The following is an 18,097-nucleotide window of genomic DNA, read 5'->3' on the forward strand; positions in this document are numbered from 1 at the left end:
CCTTGAATGGTGTGGTTACAGCAGCTGACAAATCCTGCATAGTATGCCTTTAACTTCATATCTGTAACTTTTAGATCCGATATAGATGTGAGACTGAAGCACCAGGACAATGCCCTTCACCAAAAATGACTACCCATGACGTACTTGTCATGGGTATTAGCGCAGTATAGCACTGGTGCCTACCATGTTTGGTGCAAGCTCCCAGTAAGTTGACAATGTTGAGGTGAGGACCCAGGTGACTCATGATCTTCAACTCTGACATCAGAGCCTGAGTCTCACTCCTCCTGGCTGTGGCTGGAAGGAGAGCGAGAGAAGGAGGTAGGTATGAGGGCAGGAGAACTAAACATGTTCGGTTCAGGACACACTGCGTCCCTGCCAAACTGCTCAATGACCCGTTGGCTGAAACTTGAACCAGGCTGGCAACGAAACTAAAGCTCAGCAGGCTGCTGCTCCCTCCGTGCTCCCAGGAATATTGCTCTGATGTCACAGTGTTTGACAGCTGTACGCAGGGGACTCTACTGTGGTCCACACATGGCTTTCTACTGTGTTTTTACATTGTATGACTTACATTTCAGCATTTTCACGGCCACCTTTGTGCTGGACTGGGAATGAGTGAGACTATACGCAGTTGCTTCAACCACCCTGCCAAAGGCTCCTGATCCAAGAGTGCGACCTGAAACACAAAGAGAGGCTCAGTAGGACGCAATGTGAATGCAGCATATGGCAGACATGAAAAGGAAAAGAGGCCCTCTGTGTTCATTTAAAGATTAATCTAAGCAAATTTCTCTTGTGTGATTACAAACTGGCTTGAGCAAGTTATGAGAGATGGTCCAGATTTATAGGGCCAATAATGTAGTAAGTAAACATGAGAAGAGAGTAATTTCTGTGTGCGTAATCAGATTTGTATATGCGTAGAACAAATCTTGAAAACTGTCGTCAGATCTGCAAATGTCTGTAAATGTGCAGATAGGCTTCATACGTATGATGACACTTCTACAATCAAATCATACTGTATCATGTTAATGCTAATGGCCTGACTTTCATATCGGGAGGAGGAGCGGATGTTGGGGAAGTTACAGGCGAGAAGACTGCCAAGCCGGTAACTGCAGTTTGAGCCTGCTTTTAGACCTTTTGCAAGCATGACACTGCCGGATATTTTTAAAGATTGAAGAATGCCAGACATGTTTGAGGCGGCCAAAACATGTATTTTAAGCCAAAACAGGATAATTTCCAATCCCTAAACAAGTGGGTTTTGTGCCTTAACCTGACCAGAGCAGAAGCATACCTTTGTCACACGATGAAATTGAAAAATAGAATCATCGCCATTTATTCTGGAGATTGTGTTGCCTGTTGATAATGCTGTTGGAAAAATGTTTGACCTTACTAACATTAAGGACAAGTTTATTAATTTATTTTTATTACTACTAGTAGACAGCAAGAAAAGCAAGAAGACAAATGTGTAAAGAAGTGTGTGTGGGAGGGAAGGGAATATTGTTGAAATACAGATGCTTGACCTTGAAAGAAGGGAGGTAATGAGATTAATGGTAACTGGTATGAAAATGTGGTTAGCTCCAATGTGGATAAGTTAATTTTATGAACAGTAAGAATGTAATGGTACTAAATTCATGAAGGATGACATCGTGGTGTCCAAAGCTGGGAGGAACTTGAAGGGAGATGAGGTTTAGCATAAATGTGAGTGACGCTTTGCCATTAGTTAAGTTGACTCCCCTCCCCCCTGCTTTTTGATAATAAAACCCAATCATCATTGAACTCTGAAGATTGATGAGTGTATTTATTTTTAAGAAAATGAGGACGGAGATCTGAACTCATGTGGCCCAAGTAAATAATTTCCACCCCACAATGCTGCTTGAAAATAAAGAAATGAATTGAAAGGGACCAAAACAATTCGCAAATGCAATACCAGGCTACATATCTGTGAATGTGTGCACACATCTGTAAATATGTACAGAGACATTAATGGCTGAAAAGAATTGGTTCCAAGAGATGGAAAAATATACAAGTCATCAGTTACAACTCAGGCTGGCCTCTCAAATCTTTTTACACGTGATATCTGCTACACTTCTTCCGTGGCAGATATCTGCAAACATGTGTGGAGATTTTTCTGAGCCTCAGTAGCTACACAGCCTACGTGCCACCAGTCAGTTTAAGCAATTCTCAATACACATTTATGGATTCTTTTACACAATCTGATAACATTCCAGTAAAGTTGCGAAACTTTCCACTCACATTTGTAAATTGTTCTGCCACAATAATGGCCCCATACAGATAACTTTCCTGAGGGCCTCAGTGGACTTGGGAAGCTTCCTGTTTTTAAGGAGCAGCTGACTACAACACATCATCAACAACAAAGGTTTAAAAAGAGCTTTAAAAAATGAGGTGGGATTCAGGCCAAGAAGACAAGTTTAACAAAACTCACTTAGTATTCTAGCCCCATCTATGCCCAGACGACCCAAAACACCCACAGCACTAAAGTCACCTGGTGATATTTTGTCTGCTCTGGTCTGAGCAACAAGCAGACTGCCGACTAAAAGTCTGTTTTGTCTGATAATAATAAGTGATCACAACTAGTTATAAAGCAATTCATATATTAATCCAAAATAAAAATACTGAGCAATAAAAGCAAAGGGAAGTTGTTCCTTTGATCCCAAATGTATCAAAAATAATTATATTTAACTAAAAGTAATAAAACTAAAGTAATAACAAAATAAAAATTAAAAAAACATGTCAATGATAATAAAGTTGGCAAAAGGAAACCAAAGGGACATAATTTAGCTTTTTGCAAACTGTATATTAACTTATTGTTAACTTTACTTGTAAAATGTGTGTGTATTTTCTAATTTAAATGATTTTAAGTATGGATTAAGTAAGTAACACAAATACATTTTAAAGCTATCTATTAATAAAACTGTGTTTATGTTTGACTTGCCTGCTATGTATATAAATAGTGGCAGCACATCCAAGTCAAAGTCAGTTATTTTTTCCACAGCCTACATCACATAAGGTGTCTCACTGGGCTTCACATGCCGGCAGCTCTCCATACTATCATCTGTCCCTGTTTGCCTGAGGACTCACCCAGCACCAGGTGGTCTCGTGGCATCTCCCAGGCCAGGTCGTACGGCAGGTGGATGGGGTCCACATAGATGTACTCATGACCGTCCTGGCTCACGGACTCGATCACCTTCCACCTGATCTCATAGCGAGGTTTCTGGGGATAAAAAACACACATGAGACCAAAACAAAAACATCTTCCTATATTTTGATTTAGGTTTAGTTTAGTGTGTTTCTCACCTTCCTCCACACAGCGATGAGGATGATGATAGACATGATGATGATGGCCACTAAGGCCAGAACAGCAGCCAATACTGCCACCTGGGAGAACAGAGCTGCAACAGGCAGAAGGACAGAGAGCATGAGGTTCAATTCAAACAGAACAATGTCCCGAATTCTCAACAGACTTAAAACTTCACTTTATTAACATGTTGGCAATGATTCTGCAAAGAAAGTTTCAGTTAGATGACATTTAAAGCTTTAGTACAAATACACATATTTTATCTTCTCTTACTGTTTGGTGAAACCTTGTGAAACATAAACCTTTCAGACTTAAATCTCATTTATTACCAGACCACCATGTGTTTGTTTACTTAAACCCGACAGTGTTAAATGTTTTCCTTTAATCATTGTACATTTATGATGTGAAAAGAGAAAACTCATACAAATAAAGTTCTACAATTTTCGCTTCTCTTTGTAAACAGGACTCGTATCCTTCAAGTGACACAGCAATAAAAAAATGGGACAGTCTTAATGTGACACCTACTGCTGGACACCAGTTTGACGTCTCTTCTGTCGACGAGTCCTTCTTTATTGCTGGTCTCACAGCGAACTGTGACCTGCTGGGGCTTGTGGAAGGTCACCTGGCTCCGCACCTGGCTGGTTTTACGAGTCTCACTGAAGCTGACGTTGGTCCGGATGCTCAGCACCTCTGGCTCTGGTATCAGCGGCTGCCAGATCGCTGTCTGGTTGCTGCACCTGCAGCAGGACAAGAGATCAGCAGGTGGAATCACTGAAGTTGTGCACAATTTGAAAGTAAAATAAATTTCTGTGTTTGGTCAACCCCTCAGTGTTTGTTATGTGACAGCTCAGTGATGAATGGAGGGTGGCGTGACTTACTTGAGCATGCTGTCACAGCTGTACCACTGTATGGTCGGCGTGGGGACCCCCTCAGCTACACAGGTCACCAAGTGTCTCTTCCCAGGGAGGTGGTGGTCTGTCAGGTCTTTAATCTGAGAGGGGACTACACACAGGGGGTACAGCGGTCATTAATCATCACTGACATGGATAAAAAAAAGACTGTTCAAAAAATATGTGCTTCAAGACCTTTGCTGCGGTTTAAGAACTAAAAACATACAAAAACACCCTGAATGCTGTGATAAATTTATAGTTCTTAAAACGATCTCTCACCTCTGACTTCCAGGTCAAAGGTCACTTCCTTTGTGTCATCTCCATTTGAGACAAGGACGGTGTAGAGGCCCTTCTGCTCCGTCCTCACCCTCACCAAGGTGAGAATAGTGACATACCTGAGGTAGAGCAAATACAGACAAGAGGTGAGGATATTTTTTAAAATATGACTATTCGCTGTTCCTTTCTTTGAATATGCATGAGCTGCCAAATATTTGTCATAAAGGGGAGAGATTTACATAATGAATGTATTAAAGATGATTGAAGAGACCAGAGATTTGACTGGACCTACTTTTTACATACAGAGAAAGGGAGACTCTGCAAAATTTTCTTGACCAAAATTAATCATGTGAACATCGGACATAAAGTATTTTTCTTGCTCATAGTAGACCAAACCCATGGTAACCCTAACGCTTTGAGACGTATTTCCCAGGAACTCTGGGATATATAAAAAAAAAAAAGAAACACCCTTGACTTCTCTCCTCTTTAGGTCAACCCCTTAGGATATGCATCTCCCATCATCACACTATAAACATCTTGATAAGCTCCTTCTAAATGCTCACAACTGAATTTTGCATGATTGCATCAAAGCCAGTGTCTGCGGATGACTGGTTTAATTTTGTTTCCCTTATTGTTTTGGTTGTTGATCATATCACATTTTCTTGTTTGTTTAGTTAGGGGGACTATGTGGTTGTTGTATACTGTACTTATTGTAATTTTTTGTTTAAATTCAGTAGGGTTTGCTGAAATAACACATCTGGTATTTTTCTCTCTTTTTTATTTTGAGGTGTGGACTATTGATGGTGTTTGTTAACAGAGGGCTTGTTTCTCCATCTGTGAATCGAGCATGTGGATGATATTTCACTTTGTCATATTACTTTGTAATATGTGAAAACATGGTCCCACAATTAAAACACTGTTTGGCTTTTTTTTTCTGAAAGACATCTGTGAGTTGTGACAGGTATGTTGTGTTTATGGTTCCTGTGCGATGAATGATGGAGTCCGGCCCTCTGGAGAGTATTGTGTTTCTCTCTGAAGAGGCCTTATCTGGTGTTGACTGATGAGAGCTGGACGCCTCCGGAGGCTGTCACCCTAACACAGGTTCTGTGCTGATTGTTTAAATGTATGAACTCATATGAGTTTATTACTTTATGGTATGAAGGGCATGTTTATAGTCAAAAGACAGCTGAAAGTCTGGCTGGATGTCTCACCTGATCTCATGCTCTTGTCTGGTTGTGATGGTTTTGTCTCCCTTGATGGCGGTGCCATCTTTGCTCCAGTGGACCTGAGGGGGAGGGTAGGCTTCAATCTCCACTCTCAGCTCCACGTTCTCTTGGAGCTTGGCTGAAATGTTTTGTTTCTGAGCAGCCTTCACAGCCACAAAGCCTCGTTCTGAGGAAAGGAAAAATGTCATTAGCAACAATAATGCACATGCCATACAGTTGATCTTTTGCACAAAATGTACAAAATATATGTAATTTATATTGGAATAAAATAATATATATTATCCGTGTATTCATGCACATTCTTTCTTTTTGTCTTAGTGTAATTCTTAATCCTGCAATAACCTTTTTTGGCACTTGGGGGCAGCAAAAACAATCCATGAACACAACACTGACATACATCACCTTTTAAGTTGATATATTGAACTTACACATGTACAAGACACTGATTAGCACTCTCTTTCAGCTTTGTTTTCCTCTACAGCCATGCCTAAGAAAAATATTTGGCTCTTTAGCTGCTAAATGCTCCACTAGTTGCTAACTTTGTCTGCTGCTGTTTGGTGCTAGGCAGGTAGTGTACAGGAGGTTTTAAGAGCTGTTTCACTCTAAACTGCTGCGGCCTAAAAGATGTTGATGGGAGCTCTGAGAGTGAACTAAAATAGTAAAATTGCAGACTGGAAATACAAAACAATGAGCTAAAAGACACCATGAAGCTCTATATGCCTGTGAAAATGTGCAAGATCTGGTAATAATTCACTGAGAGAGTGATTCATTGTAAACATAAAAAAGGATTACAATATAGTTTTATAATAAATTAAATTCATTATAATCCAGTCACTTCACTGGACAGCAGGCTCCAGACAGTGCACTGTGCTGCTGCAGCTGACCTCCTGTGGTCAGACAGCATCTGTCTTTTCCACTGAGATGTCCAGAAAGCACCACTAAACTGTCCTTGTCTCCATGGAGCATGGAGGCTCGAGTTATTCAAGGATTTCATAAACATAACACACCTCGCTGCAGATAGAATAAGCATTCACAGACCCAAATACATTTAGTGACTGTCAAGGGAGAACGAGGGAGAAAAGCTCTGTGATGAGTCCTGTTTTTATCTGCTGAGACGCTGGACTTTAACTGTATGTTAATGGTTGAAGTCAAAACTCAGTTGCACAAACGTTTCATGTGTGCTCGGAGTTTTATTCCCAAAAGTCTGAATATAGAGTTGCTGTACCCCCCTGGTGTGAAGCTTTGTTTTTCAAGATATCACTCAGCGCATCCGCACCGCGTCAAAGGTTTATTTCACACTTTGACCAGAAATAAATATAAGATGTCTCCATTTCCTTTAAAAGAAGCGCCTCTCTCACCTTGACTCGCAAACGTTTACATAATAAGCAGTCTTCCCTCTGTCAGCGAAACACAATAATAATCTGTCAAGCATCAGTTTGTTTTAGTTTGGTGTGTATGCATGTGCGTGGGTAACTCTAACCGAGCACAGTGATGTTGACACTGGCAGAGGCGGTCTGGTCTTGGACACCCTCGTGGACATGGCAGATGAAGTTTCCGCTGTGGGCCACCGTGGCACGAGGGAAGATCAGGCAGGAGCGCATGTTCATGGCGGACAGGACGTCAGTCAGTGGCTCGACCTCAATCTTCTTGAAGAGAGAGGAGAATAACGAGGATGTGACATTTCATTATCAGGTTGAATATGGTCAAAAATTCATTTTTGCTTATGCACCACACAATACTTTTCCTTTTCCACCATTTTTCCTCCAGTTCTTTCTTGTTCTGGTTCAGTTCTTGAACCGGTTCCATTCAACATTCCTGGAACCTCGTGCTATCTGCTGAACCAGCCTGCATTTCGAGTTTTTTCTCAAAATTCTTACTTATAAGATTAAAGTCAGAACCCTGAGTGGCACTAGTCCTAGTAGATGTGTCATCAACGGAGCGCACTGCAAAATTCACAAGGACCTGGAATATGACCTCTGCTCGGCCACCTCTGGTAGAAATGCACCGAGTGGTTCAAAATTAGGCACACGAACCAGAACGGAACTGGTTTCATGTTTGTGGAAAAAGGTGCCAAATGCTGTCTGATTTTGAGTAAAAATGTCTGAAAGTTTGTCATCAAAGCTTCTCTGCGGAGATCTTTCTATAAACAATCCAAAATGAACCCAAGAAGAACCGATTATTACAATACCAACACCACATGTTACGAGAAAAATATCAGTGGGGGATAAAAAATCGAGGTGCGTCTCTACATCTTGTTGCAATCTGGGCTCGGTCATGGGGCCGGAGAGTGATCAGGAAGGGAAAGCTGAACAAAAGCGCTTGTTCTGCTCCACTCCTACTCACCTCTCTGTTGGGGATATCCCAGGAAAAGAACACCAGCTCCACTCCGTGCACGGTGCAGTTTACTGTCAGCGGTTCACCCTGCTTCAGGACGGTCTTTGACGCATTGATGTAGGCGTCGATGGCCTCTGGGACTGGGATGGGAAGGGAGAGTGTGGGGGAGAGGTGGTGGTGATGTGATTTATCAGAACAATATGTAGGATAATCTCCTTCACTACTAAACAATCAGTAAACAAAATTAGAACCAGAAAACAATATTTTAACTCATTTGGTGGCTGGCTCCTTTACAGCCTTAAAAACTTTACAGCTGCACAAAAGTAAAAAAAAAAGATGTTCTTCAAATTTCTCCAAGCAGCTTGTGCAGCACTTTCTCACGCGTTCTCCATCCAAACGATTGTTCTCTGAGCCCAAAAGTCCGGTTTTTACCTCATTATCTCCTCACTAAACCTAAACCTGTCTCAGTCTCTGCACACCCTGCAGTAGCCAGTCTTCCACCAGAGGGTTGTAAGGTGACCAAAGCATGTGTGATAATACAGGAATCAATTATACTTTTGGACTCACAGAGCAATACTTTGGCTACAAAACTAGCAGAGTATGCTGCGTAAGCCGTTTGTAGAAATGTGATGGACATTTTATGGGTATTTTTATGGGGCTTTAAAAAGATAGACTCATTAACTTTAATAGTTTGGGTGTAGGCTGAGACTGAATTAAAGGGGCCAACTGTGTGTGTGTGTGTGTGTGTGTGTGTGTGTGTGTGTGTGTGTTTGTGGGTTCTCAGGAGTTTCAGCACACATGGGGGTGAGTCGATAATGGAGCATTTTTATTTTGGGACGAGCTGTTTCTTTTCAAACACCTACCGACAATGCTGAAGACGTAGAAGGCCTGAGACTCTTTAACCTCTCCGTTCAGCTCGCCGCGACACACGTAGGTCCTGTCCTCCAGCGGTGCCTTGTAGCCCTCACTGGGGACATAAAGCCCCCTGATGGGCAGATCAGTGTCCTTCTCATACAGGGTGACATTGATGTCGGGATTAGTGACCACACAGGGGACGGTGCTTTCCTCGCTGGTCTTTGTTACCATGCCGTGGGAGCTCTCTAAGAACCACACATCAGGGTCTGTGGACAGGAACATGAAACGTTCCATTAACTTAACTGTGGCTCAAACAATTGCCTAAACAGTTCCCTACTGCATACTAATCAATCTTTATAGATTTTACAGTTAGTACACAAGAAATCAGCATTTTATACAAACTGGATAGTTTTTGAATTTGAGGCCTTGATTGAAGATAGACATAAATATAATCATGGGTCATTTAAGGTGCTTGAATTCATATATTTTGTGCAAGAACAGAAAATTAAGTTCTGTTGATATTGTTTTTAATTGTAGAGAGCTTCTGTAAAACATGTTGGGTCCCTGAATTTGAGGTAATTGGGCCTGGAAAGTTCTTGAAAAGTCCTTAAATTTGAAGTTTAAGAAGGTGTGGGAACCCCGCTTTGACTTTGGCTAAACAGTTTGACGCTAAACAGTTAAATCACAGCTCAAAGAACCAGGCCTCACCTGGGACAAAAACAGCCACCTCCTTAACCTCTCTAGTGCCTCGATCAATGCACTGATACACCCCCGCGTGCTTCCAGCTTACGCTCCACAAGGTCAAAACACTTGTTGTGCCGCTAGTTTGCACGATTTGGTAACTTTGACTGATGTCATGAACTTGCTCCAATTGGAAATAAGGCACATCGTCCCTCTTAAACTCCCAGGTAGTCTCCCCTGAGCCAGAGCAGGTGAGGATGAGAGAAGAGCCCTCGACCAGGACGAGCTCTTTGTCATCGGGTGTGATCTCCAGACAGCTCGACTCAGTGCAGAGATACAGGAGGGCTGCAGATGACACAACAAGAGAAAAGGGGTCAGGCTGGAGGTCAAAGAGACGGCAGCATGAGGTCGAGGGTTAAATCAACAATACATGCCAGATCCTGTTCTATCTCTAAATGATGAAGGATACGAGTTGTCTGGAGAGGATGTGTGGGAGGATAATGATGCCTTTGTCAGTGACAGATTTATTTAAAATGACAGAGGTCAGTTTGAATGCATCAAAGTACTTTGTTATCTCACAGGCTGAACTGCTAATAAGAAATCCAAAAAGACTCATTATTTTTTTAAAGGTCCAGTGTGTAGGATTTATGGTGATCTATTGGCATGAATGTAATATAACATTCATAATTATGCTTTTGTTCGTGTATAATCACCTGAAACTGAAAATCTTTGCACCGCCATGTTTCTACAGTTGTCCAGAAGGGACAACGGAAGTTCAAAATGCCCATCTTCACATGACTCATGGAGACTCCAGACAGTTCCAGGAAGATCCAAGCAGACAATTTAAATGCATGAATACAGGAAGACTGAAGTACAATGTTTGGCAATGATTGATTGATTTATTGATTTACAGTAGTACAAGGAATGATGATTGGTTATTGTCAGGGTAAGAATACCAGGGTAAGCCAATCAGAGGCAGAGTAGAACAGCTCATGTCTTGCCATCCTCGGTAAATAAATACCAATTGAAGCAGGGGGTATTCAATTGTTGCAATCTGGATCCCTCACCATTATATGCCACTAAATCTTACACACTGGGCCTTCAAGTGTCTATACTTTGTGTCCATCAGATTACTGAATATACAATGAATAAAAGCTTTTGAAAATGATCTTTTACCCTCAATAAGCATGACTTTTTTCAAGTTGTGACATTAAAATCAGATGACGTTTCATTGGATTTGTTGGAAAATGAAAAAAATCCCAGTTTGCTCTTTGCTTTCCTGCAAAAGCTCTTGTGGTCCTGTTACAGATCCTTGCTTGTTTATTGAAGGTTCTCACCTGTAACTGTGACTGTCAGATGGAGCATTGATGCCATCAACCTCCTCATGGCGAAGCCTTCAGTGCACTTTGTTCTGGAAACAGAGGGTAGAACAACGCAGGTTAAACTTTAACTTTAACATTTCAGGAAAGGCAGGTCAATCTGTCTACAAAATATGCAATAAGTTCCCATATCCAATTGACACACAACAGCACCCCAGTTAACATCTCTCCATAAGGCTTCATATCATGATGAATTGATTCCTGCCCTCGTGAGCTCCGGCGGGTCAGATTAAATGAAAGTTTATAAGATAAATCACAATGCATTTCCAAACAATCTGCCTCCAAACAAAGTAAATGACATAAAACTATGTTCCGCTCATGGTTTAAGAAACAAACAAAAAATATTCATGTGTTGTCAAGCTGCTTCCTTTAATGGTTTCTGGTCGGCACGCAGAGTCTGAGGTGCAGATGCAGCTCACTCTGGAGGTATTTGATGCCTCGCTGCACCAGGACAGAGCGACAATGTCTGGCTCTTTTTGTTCCTGGTTCACCAGCATTCTGCCCACTAACAAACGGGTCACTGTGTGCAGCTTTGCAACACGCTCGCTGGCAACAATACTGCGTCCAAGCTATTCTAGAGCCATGCTGAGCCATTAATTGGTTTTGGTGTAAACAAAAGTGAAAATGAGGGCATTCACATACGCTGCTGACACAGGATTGACTCAGGATTTTGAAAGGTTTCTGTGGTTTTCCAATACTAATGAGATATCAGGTTGTACACCAACATTGCAGCATCTTTTTAAAGTTATATTGAGGTCAAAGGTGCCTCATAGTTTCTATACCTTCCTCCCATCTTTACTGTTTGCCAATTTCACTGCAAAGTAAGAAGGCATAAGCTGAGACTGAGGAGGGGAGGAATGGTTTGTTATTATGTTTGGGATGGGGGTTAAGGCCTGCAGCACACAGACGTCTGGAAACAGTTAAGGATGGATCACAGGCCTGTACGCAAGAGGGTGGGAAAGGGAGAGAGGGCGGAAGAGCGAGGCTTGGGAAGAGCGAGGGTGGAGGAGGAAGAAAACGAAGGAGGCAGTGGAAAAGTTGTGAAATGTGTCTTGCGAAATGTTACCCAATTTAACGGGCTTACTCGATAATGCAACCCAATTTTACAATCTCTATTTTAAGAAACTGGACTATCTTCATACATGATGTAATGGAACACGTGTTTTAATGACTTATTTCCCCATTTTATCTGAAGCTATTGAGAGTTTTGTCAGTTCATTTATCAGTTGAGCACATCTGGCAACACCACTTCTAACACTAAATCCGTAGAAGTGTATTGAAGTTACAGCGTTATTTTCAGGTATTAAAGAGATGGAACATCCAACCAGTTCCATGTTTCATGACTAAGCCAAAGCCAGCTACTCAAACCAGATCCACATTGTCTCTCCAAATTAACTGCCTTTGGCACTTCCGCTCCCAAAACGAAAAAGCTCTTGAGTTGTTCCAAAAACATGACTGCTCCATTTCCTCCCCGGCCTCCTGGTTCTAATAAAAAGGGGTGAAGGAGAGACAGCTAGAGAGCAAGAGACAGGGAGAGAGAGAGAGAGAGAGAGATACTTTTCATACACACATGCACAGATTTGCACTAATGTATGCTACATGCGCTAAAACACATATACTGTACAAGCAACCTGCCCCCATCTTCTTCACCCACCGCCACACACACACACAAACACAGTCACTGGCGTATGTGTACGGTTCACGTTCCCACAGTATTTCCCTGAAACTTTCCCAGGACCGCTGATACACTTGGGACCCTGCTGGTCATGACGTTAGAAGCAGGGGGGTCACTTTATCCCCCGGGGGCCCCCAGCAACCAGCGGCGAGGGACCGTCCACTGAGGAAGCCATACATCAGTGCTTACGATTGCCAGTAACCTCGGTGTCAGCGACGATGACTGTGAGCGACAACAGCCAATGGCATGTGTCACTTGGCACCATGAAGACTAACAAATCTTATTGTGACTGGCGGCTGCTGCTATTTTCTGCTAAAGCAAGCCAAAGAGCTACATTGGGGCTACTGCAGGATACAAGTTTACATCTGAGATCAAACGGCAGAAAGGAGTCTTTGCTGAACAAGAATGTCTGTGTGTTCAGATCTTATTCCGGCTTCTTTGAAAGGGGTGGAAAAATAACGTTTGGCTAGTGCAACACGATGAGGTTTTATGTTGACCGCTGGGCAGTGGGGGATTCTTTGAGAGGGAATCTGACCCTCAAGATAGGATGTGCTGACGAGGAGGGAGCCAGAAAACCACTTCAAATAGTGTTTAGAGAGTAAAGATGAGATTTACTTAAGATTTAAGAACATGAATCAGTAACTTCAAAGTCGTAGTCTTGGTGTGAGGAGAGACTTAAAGCATACCTGTAATGCTTTTTCATTTGCATGCAAAAGATCTTGAAAGTTAAAAAGGTCCGCACCAACAGAAGCTCCTCTCTCCCACAGAAAACACCGCTCCTGAAACGCCTCGACAGTAGTCTTGCCTTTAATTCTGTGACTTTGTGACATCACACTACGTCACCATGTCACACATTTGCATAAATTTACCTGGCGCCTAGTTTGGCACATGAGAATTGATTTAGCACAGCTGCTCTGTTGTTGTTAGCGTTGCTGGGTCAGGCGTGTGTGAGCTGACCAATCAGAGCAGACTGGGTATTCAGTAGGGCGGGCCTTAAAGAGACAGTAGCTAAAACAGAGTTTCAGACAGAACTGCAGCACTGGACAGTATGAGAAAACTGGTGTGTTTTTTGAGCATTGAAGCATGTTAACCTATTCTGGTAGTAACCCAAAATAAAAGTATGATCCTGAAAATGAGCATAATACGTCTCCTTTAGGGCGTCTTCTTAACACTGTGGAAAACATGGCTTGTTTGTGTGCTCATCTCTGTCCTGGTTCAAGTGTTAAAAGGGTCAAGACACGAGTGAATCTGCCAAGAAAGTTTGGCAGCATGTCATTGACTTTGTTTCCAACTTAATAAAAACACTTAGAAGCAGTTTGACCCCTAAAACAGTTGTTTGAACCACAGAGACAACATAGTAGTGATTGAGACAACAAGAAACATTTACGGTATCCACGAGTCAAGTCAAGTGGTCCTCAGTCTGATGATGAGATCTTGTAGGGGGTCTTAAAGATGATTTAAAGGATCCAAAAAACCCTTCTCTAACACAGATGTTTATTGTTGTCTTTTTAATCTTTGAAACGGGATACTCCATTCCTGCAATGATCGTGGAGGTCTGCAAAAAAACAAACAGTGTTTATGTGAGTGATGGCACAGTAATCACCATGACGGATAAACTGTTATCCCACTGTATGAGTTTTCCCACAGATGCTGGGAATTTGGTGGCTGATTGACCCTCGCTGTTTTTCAGAAACAACCCTGCAGCACTCAAAGTGTCACTAGCTAATGAGGAAGAATGCTAAAATCGACCTCAGCAGTACGCACGCAGCCCACGCACAGCCCCAGTCCCACAGCAGCCTGTAATCCCACTTCTGGGATTATCTATATATATACACATGTAGCTGTAGCTGCATGTTTTATTTAAACATCTGGCAGTGATGAAGAAGTTCTCGATGAGGTGGGAACTGCTTTCTGAAACACATTTGCTGCCAAGTGTTTGCACGAGCTTGTCCCAAGGGGGGGAAAGGTTGCGCTTAGAAAACGGGGGGGAAAGTGTAATCTATAACAAAAGAGAGAAAGATGTCCAAAAAGCCTCCCGAAGTGCAGCTGGAGAGCTCTGACTTCCTGTATGGGGAAATTTTCTGGCCTTGTGTGGGTGTAAGGCAGTGATGCATCAGTGACACAGCAGACCACCACAACCTCTAACCAAATAGTCATGGAGACTACATTAGATACCAAAAACTGCAAAGAATTAAATTTATACAAAGAGAAAAACTGCTTTAAATAACAAGCTGCACAGAATCAAGAAAAAACAAGAACAAAGAGCAAAGAAAGAGAAAGACCAAACAGAAAAAAAAACAATCAAGATGCAGAAACAGAGCACTTAGACCGATGACAAAGCATGACAAACCATAGACACACCACAAGAATACTGCACACGGCAACAGACAGTGGAAAAAAAAGACAGCAAAGGCAGCACGCAGACATACAGAATACAATTTATGGGAAAGACCACATCAAAGCATAGAGTGGGAAGGAGCGCACACACAGCCTTACATCACAGACGGTCATGTTTACTCTGCTGAAGTGTACAGGAAGCTGTGATCTGCAAAACAAACAACTCCAATTTCGTGGTCACTTCTTTCCAATGCAAACAATTATAGCTCAAATAACACAGACTGTGAACTAACACTTTATCAGGACGTGTACTAAATCATGTCACTAGAATAGCCACAGCGCAGCGTAAATGTACTCGCCGTACTCGTCTTTTTTAGTTTTAAGAAGGATGTCAGTTTTCCTGGATGGATCTCTGAACAGACGGACATTGGCGAGCTCTGTGGGAAAAAAATGACCCAGTGTGTCTTTGTTCAAACAAACGTCCATTTTTATCACTCGCCTTGGACAGACCGACCCCCCTGAGGAAAACCTTCTGGTCCCTCGGCAGCAGACCCACGATGCACTGCTCCCACCCCAGGCGGTCTCACTGTCCCCCAACGTGAACATAATGTACATTACTAACTGCAGGCGAATGCGTAAAAAGGCGGTTTCAGTGAGGATAGCACACGCCATCCAACATGCTGTCAGAATATGTGAGCGCTGTGATAAGCAGGAAATGCTTAAGTCTGCTTGTGGAGCATGTGTTTGTATCATAACAATCCATCTTTTGGAAGAGAAAAACAGTTACACTTCTAACTTCGAAGCCCTCAGATATCTTCACGTACGTAGAAATATCAATATCCACACAATTCTGTTTCCTGTTATCTGTTTGTTAAAGGAAACTTTTTTCTTTTCCTTCAGTTTTTTATATAGGTTCTTGTGCATGTAAAAGATCTTGAAAGTTAAAAAAGGTCAGAGTCCACACCAGCAGAAGCCTCTCTCCCCTAAAATGTCCCGTCAGTAGTCGCGCCTTTAATTCCATGACTTTGTGACATCACGCTACGTCACCATGTCACACATTTGAATAATTTATGCCTTGTTGCTAGTTTAGTTGTTAGCGTTGCTGGGTCAAACGTATGTGAGTCGCACAATGAGAGGAAGAATTGGTCGTTACCATTGACAGATCACATGTTCATATGATTATCATTCTGTTTCCATGATCTGAGGGGAGATGCACATGTACTAGAAGCAACCACTTTTACATTGCATGTGTAAATTTGATCTTTTGTTTGGATAAATATGTTGATTAAAGCAGCCTTAATGAGAACCTCAGAGCTCTTAGTGTGTGTGAACATAACTGAAGCAAAATCCACATGCACTGCTGACAGTTCCAGTCAAATGGAAAAATATATCATCATTGAAAAAATCCCCCACATATTTCTACACTCAGGAAACTTGTCTGTGTCATATTAGTTTTGGCAAATGTTGACTTACTGTCTGCAGAACAGAAAAGAGGTCTTAAATGTTGGCAACACTTGTAAGATTTGGCTTACTTACAGTAAACTGACCCCCAACAAGACGTTGCTGTTGCACGGCTGGACACAGGATTTTGAAAACGTCTGAATCAGCCAGAAAAACAGCTTGTATCCTGTAACTTTAGAGCTTGAAGCCACACTGAAGCCATCTCAAGTTTGCATGATCATATTCTGGTTCATTTTAAAACCTCCCTCTGGTTAGATTTGGGTCAGTATCAGGATACAGTGACTGTGAGTGGTCTTGCCTCAGCAACCAAAGTGACTCTGTACTCATGCTGAGGCAACACATGTTTGGGAAACTGTGGGTCTCAGTTCGCTCCCTTTCAAACAGAGTTGTAAATGCTGTTTGTAGTGGCGGTGGGGGGATGTAAAGGGCTTCTGGGTAAAACTGACGGTTGTAGAATGACAGCGTTAGATGTGGCTCCTGTTTGATATCAGTTTAATGGTGTAGTTTTCTACTCATTTGGGAGCCTAAATGAAGGAAAAGTGATTAAGATATCAAGAACTAAAGCAGCTGCTGTCATTGAAGTCAGTAAATCTTTAGGTTTCTACCAGTTAGGCTGTAATTTTGTGTGTGTGCTTTGTCCCAGCCAATTCAAACTTTTGCTGCTCGTAGGGAATACAAGGATATCAGATATATTTGCTAGTATAAGCAGCGCCATATCCGCCCACATTTTTCTTTCCCACCCATCTGCACGGTGTTGCCCTCCTTATCCTGCACACCGGCCGTCAACTAAACACTTGAGGGTATGAGACCCCTAACCTGCCCCGTGAGAAATGGAGGACGCCTACACACACACTTCCACTCCCTCCACTCTTACACACCCAAGCCCCCCTGAAAGAAAGAAAGAAAGAAAGAAAGAAACAGCTGACTACTATTAGGCCTTACTGATTTTAAATTACACTCGTTTCCCTAAACAGGATCATTTTGAAATTAACCGGAAAAGGAGGGAAAAGAGAGACAGAGAGGCATCGATATGGTTGATAATTTATATTACCTGTGTAGTTTTGGCATGTGTACGTAGAGTTATGTTAACATTAATTTATTTCTGAATTAGCACTATTATAAGCACACTTATAATTATCCTAGAATCGGAATATTCTTATCTTGTCAAAACAACAGAGGGTTTTCCTTCGTCCTCTCTCGGTGCAATGTATCACCAATTCCAGCATGTTTTTGTTGGACGTCAGCACAAACTCCAGAGAGAGAGAGCTTAAACAGAATCTGATGGACACCATAACTTCCTGCTGAAAACCTGTATTTTTCCTGATGCAATAAAGTTGGAGAGGAGATTCTAATATCTTTCAGATGAATGGGTGGGAGAAGTAGAACAGTGTAAAAGTAGTTTATTACGAGCCAGTCTTGGATTCAAAACGTATCTTAATTGCACAGTATGTAATGTCTACCACTAGGGGTCTCTGGATTTAAAAAGAATAAAGACACAAGTAGCATGGGATTGATCAAGCTATGTGACTCAGGCAGAGACAACATATATATTTCGTCACGTTTGCGCAGTTTCCTTCCTCACTCTTGGCAGGAAGTTATATTAACAGCCGAACAAAAGAAATCCTCCTTAACCCCGAACAAAATTGTTGGAAACGTTAAAGAAACATACGTAC

The 18,097-nt window shown here is 42.0% G+C and overlaps 1 protein-coding gene across 2 annotated transcripts in view; it reads right to left on the bottom strand.

Moving 5' to 3' along the window:
- The window catches only part of pdgfrb (platelet-derived growth factor receptor, beta polypeptide), a 35,452-nt gene that overhangs the window by 11,723 nt on the left and 5,632 nt on the right, over positions 1-18,097 (bottom strand). The window contains exons 2-14 of one of the 2 annotated variants that reach the window (XM_084353838.1): positions 10,910-10,983; positions 9,600-9,917; positions 8,900-9,157; positions 8,046-8,176; positions 7,183-7,345; positions 5,688-5,868; positions 4,480-4,595; positions 4,189-4,312; positions 3,836-4,047; positions 3,310-3,404; positions 3,094-3,226; positions 569-673; positions 184-294 (exon numbers count right to left, since the gene is read on the bottom strand). In XM_084353838.1, coding sequence (XP_084209964.1) covers positions 184-294; positions 569-673; positions 3,094-3,226; positions 3,310-3,404; positions 3,836-4,047; positions 4,189-4,312; positions 4,480-4,595; positions 5,688-5,868; positions 7,183-7,345; positions 8,046-8,176; positions 8,900-9,157; positions 9,600-9,917; positions 10,910-10,958 — 1,996 coding nt within the window. In that variant the 5' untranslated portion in view covers positions 10,959-10,983. Of the gene's footprint in view, positions 1-183; positions 295-568; positions 674-3,093; positions 3,227-3,309; positions 3,405-3,835; positions 4,048-4,188; positions 4,313-4,479; positions 4,596-5,687; positions 5,869-7,182; positions 7,349-8,045; positions 8,177-8,899; positions 9,158-9,599; positions 9,918-10,909; positions 10,984-18,097 lie in introns of both variants that reach the window. The other variant, XM_084353837.1, reaches the window with a different exon arrangement.

The sequence above is a fragment of the Pagrus pagrus genome (assembly GCF_965226575.1).
Source record: "Pagrus pagrus genome assembly, chromosome: 5".
Lineage (NCBI taxonomy): Eukaryota > Metazoa > Chordata > Actinopteri > Spariformes > Sparidae > Pagrus > Pagrus pagrus.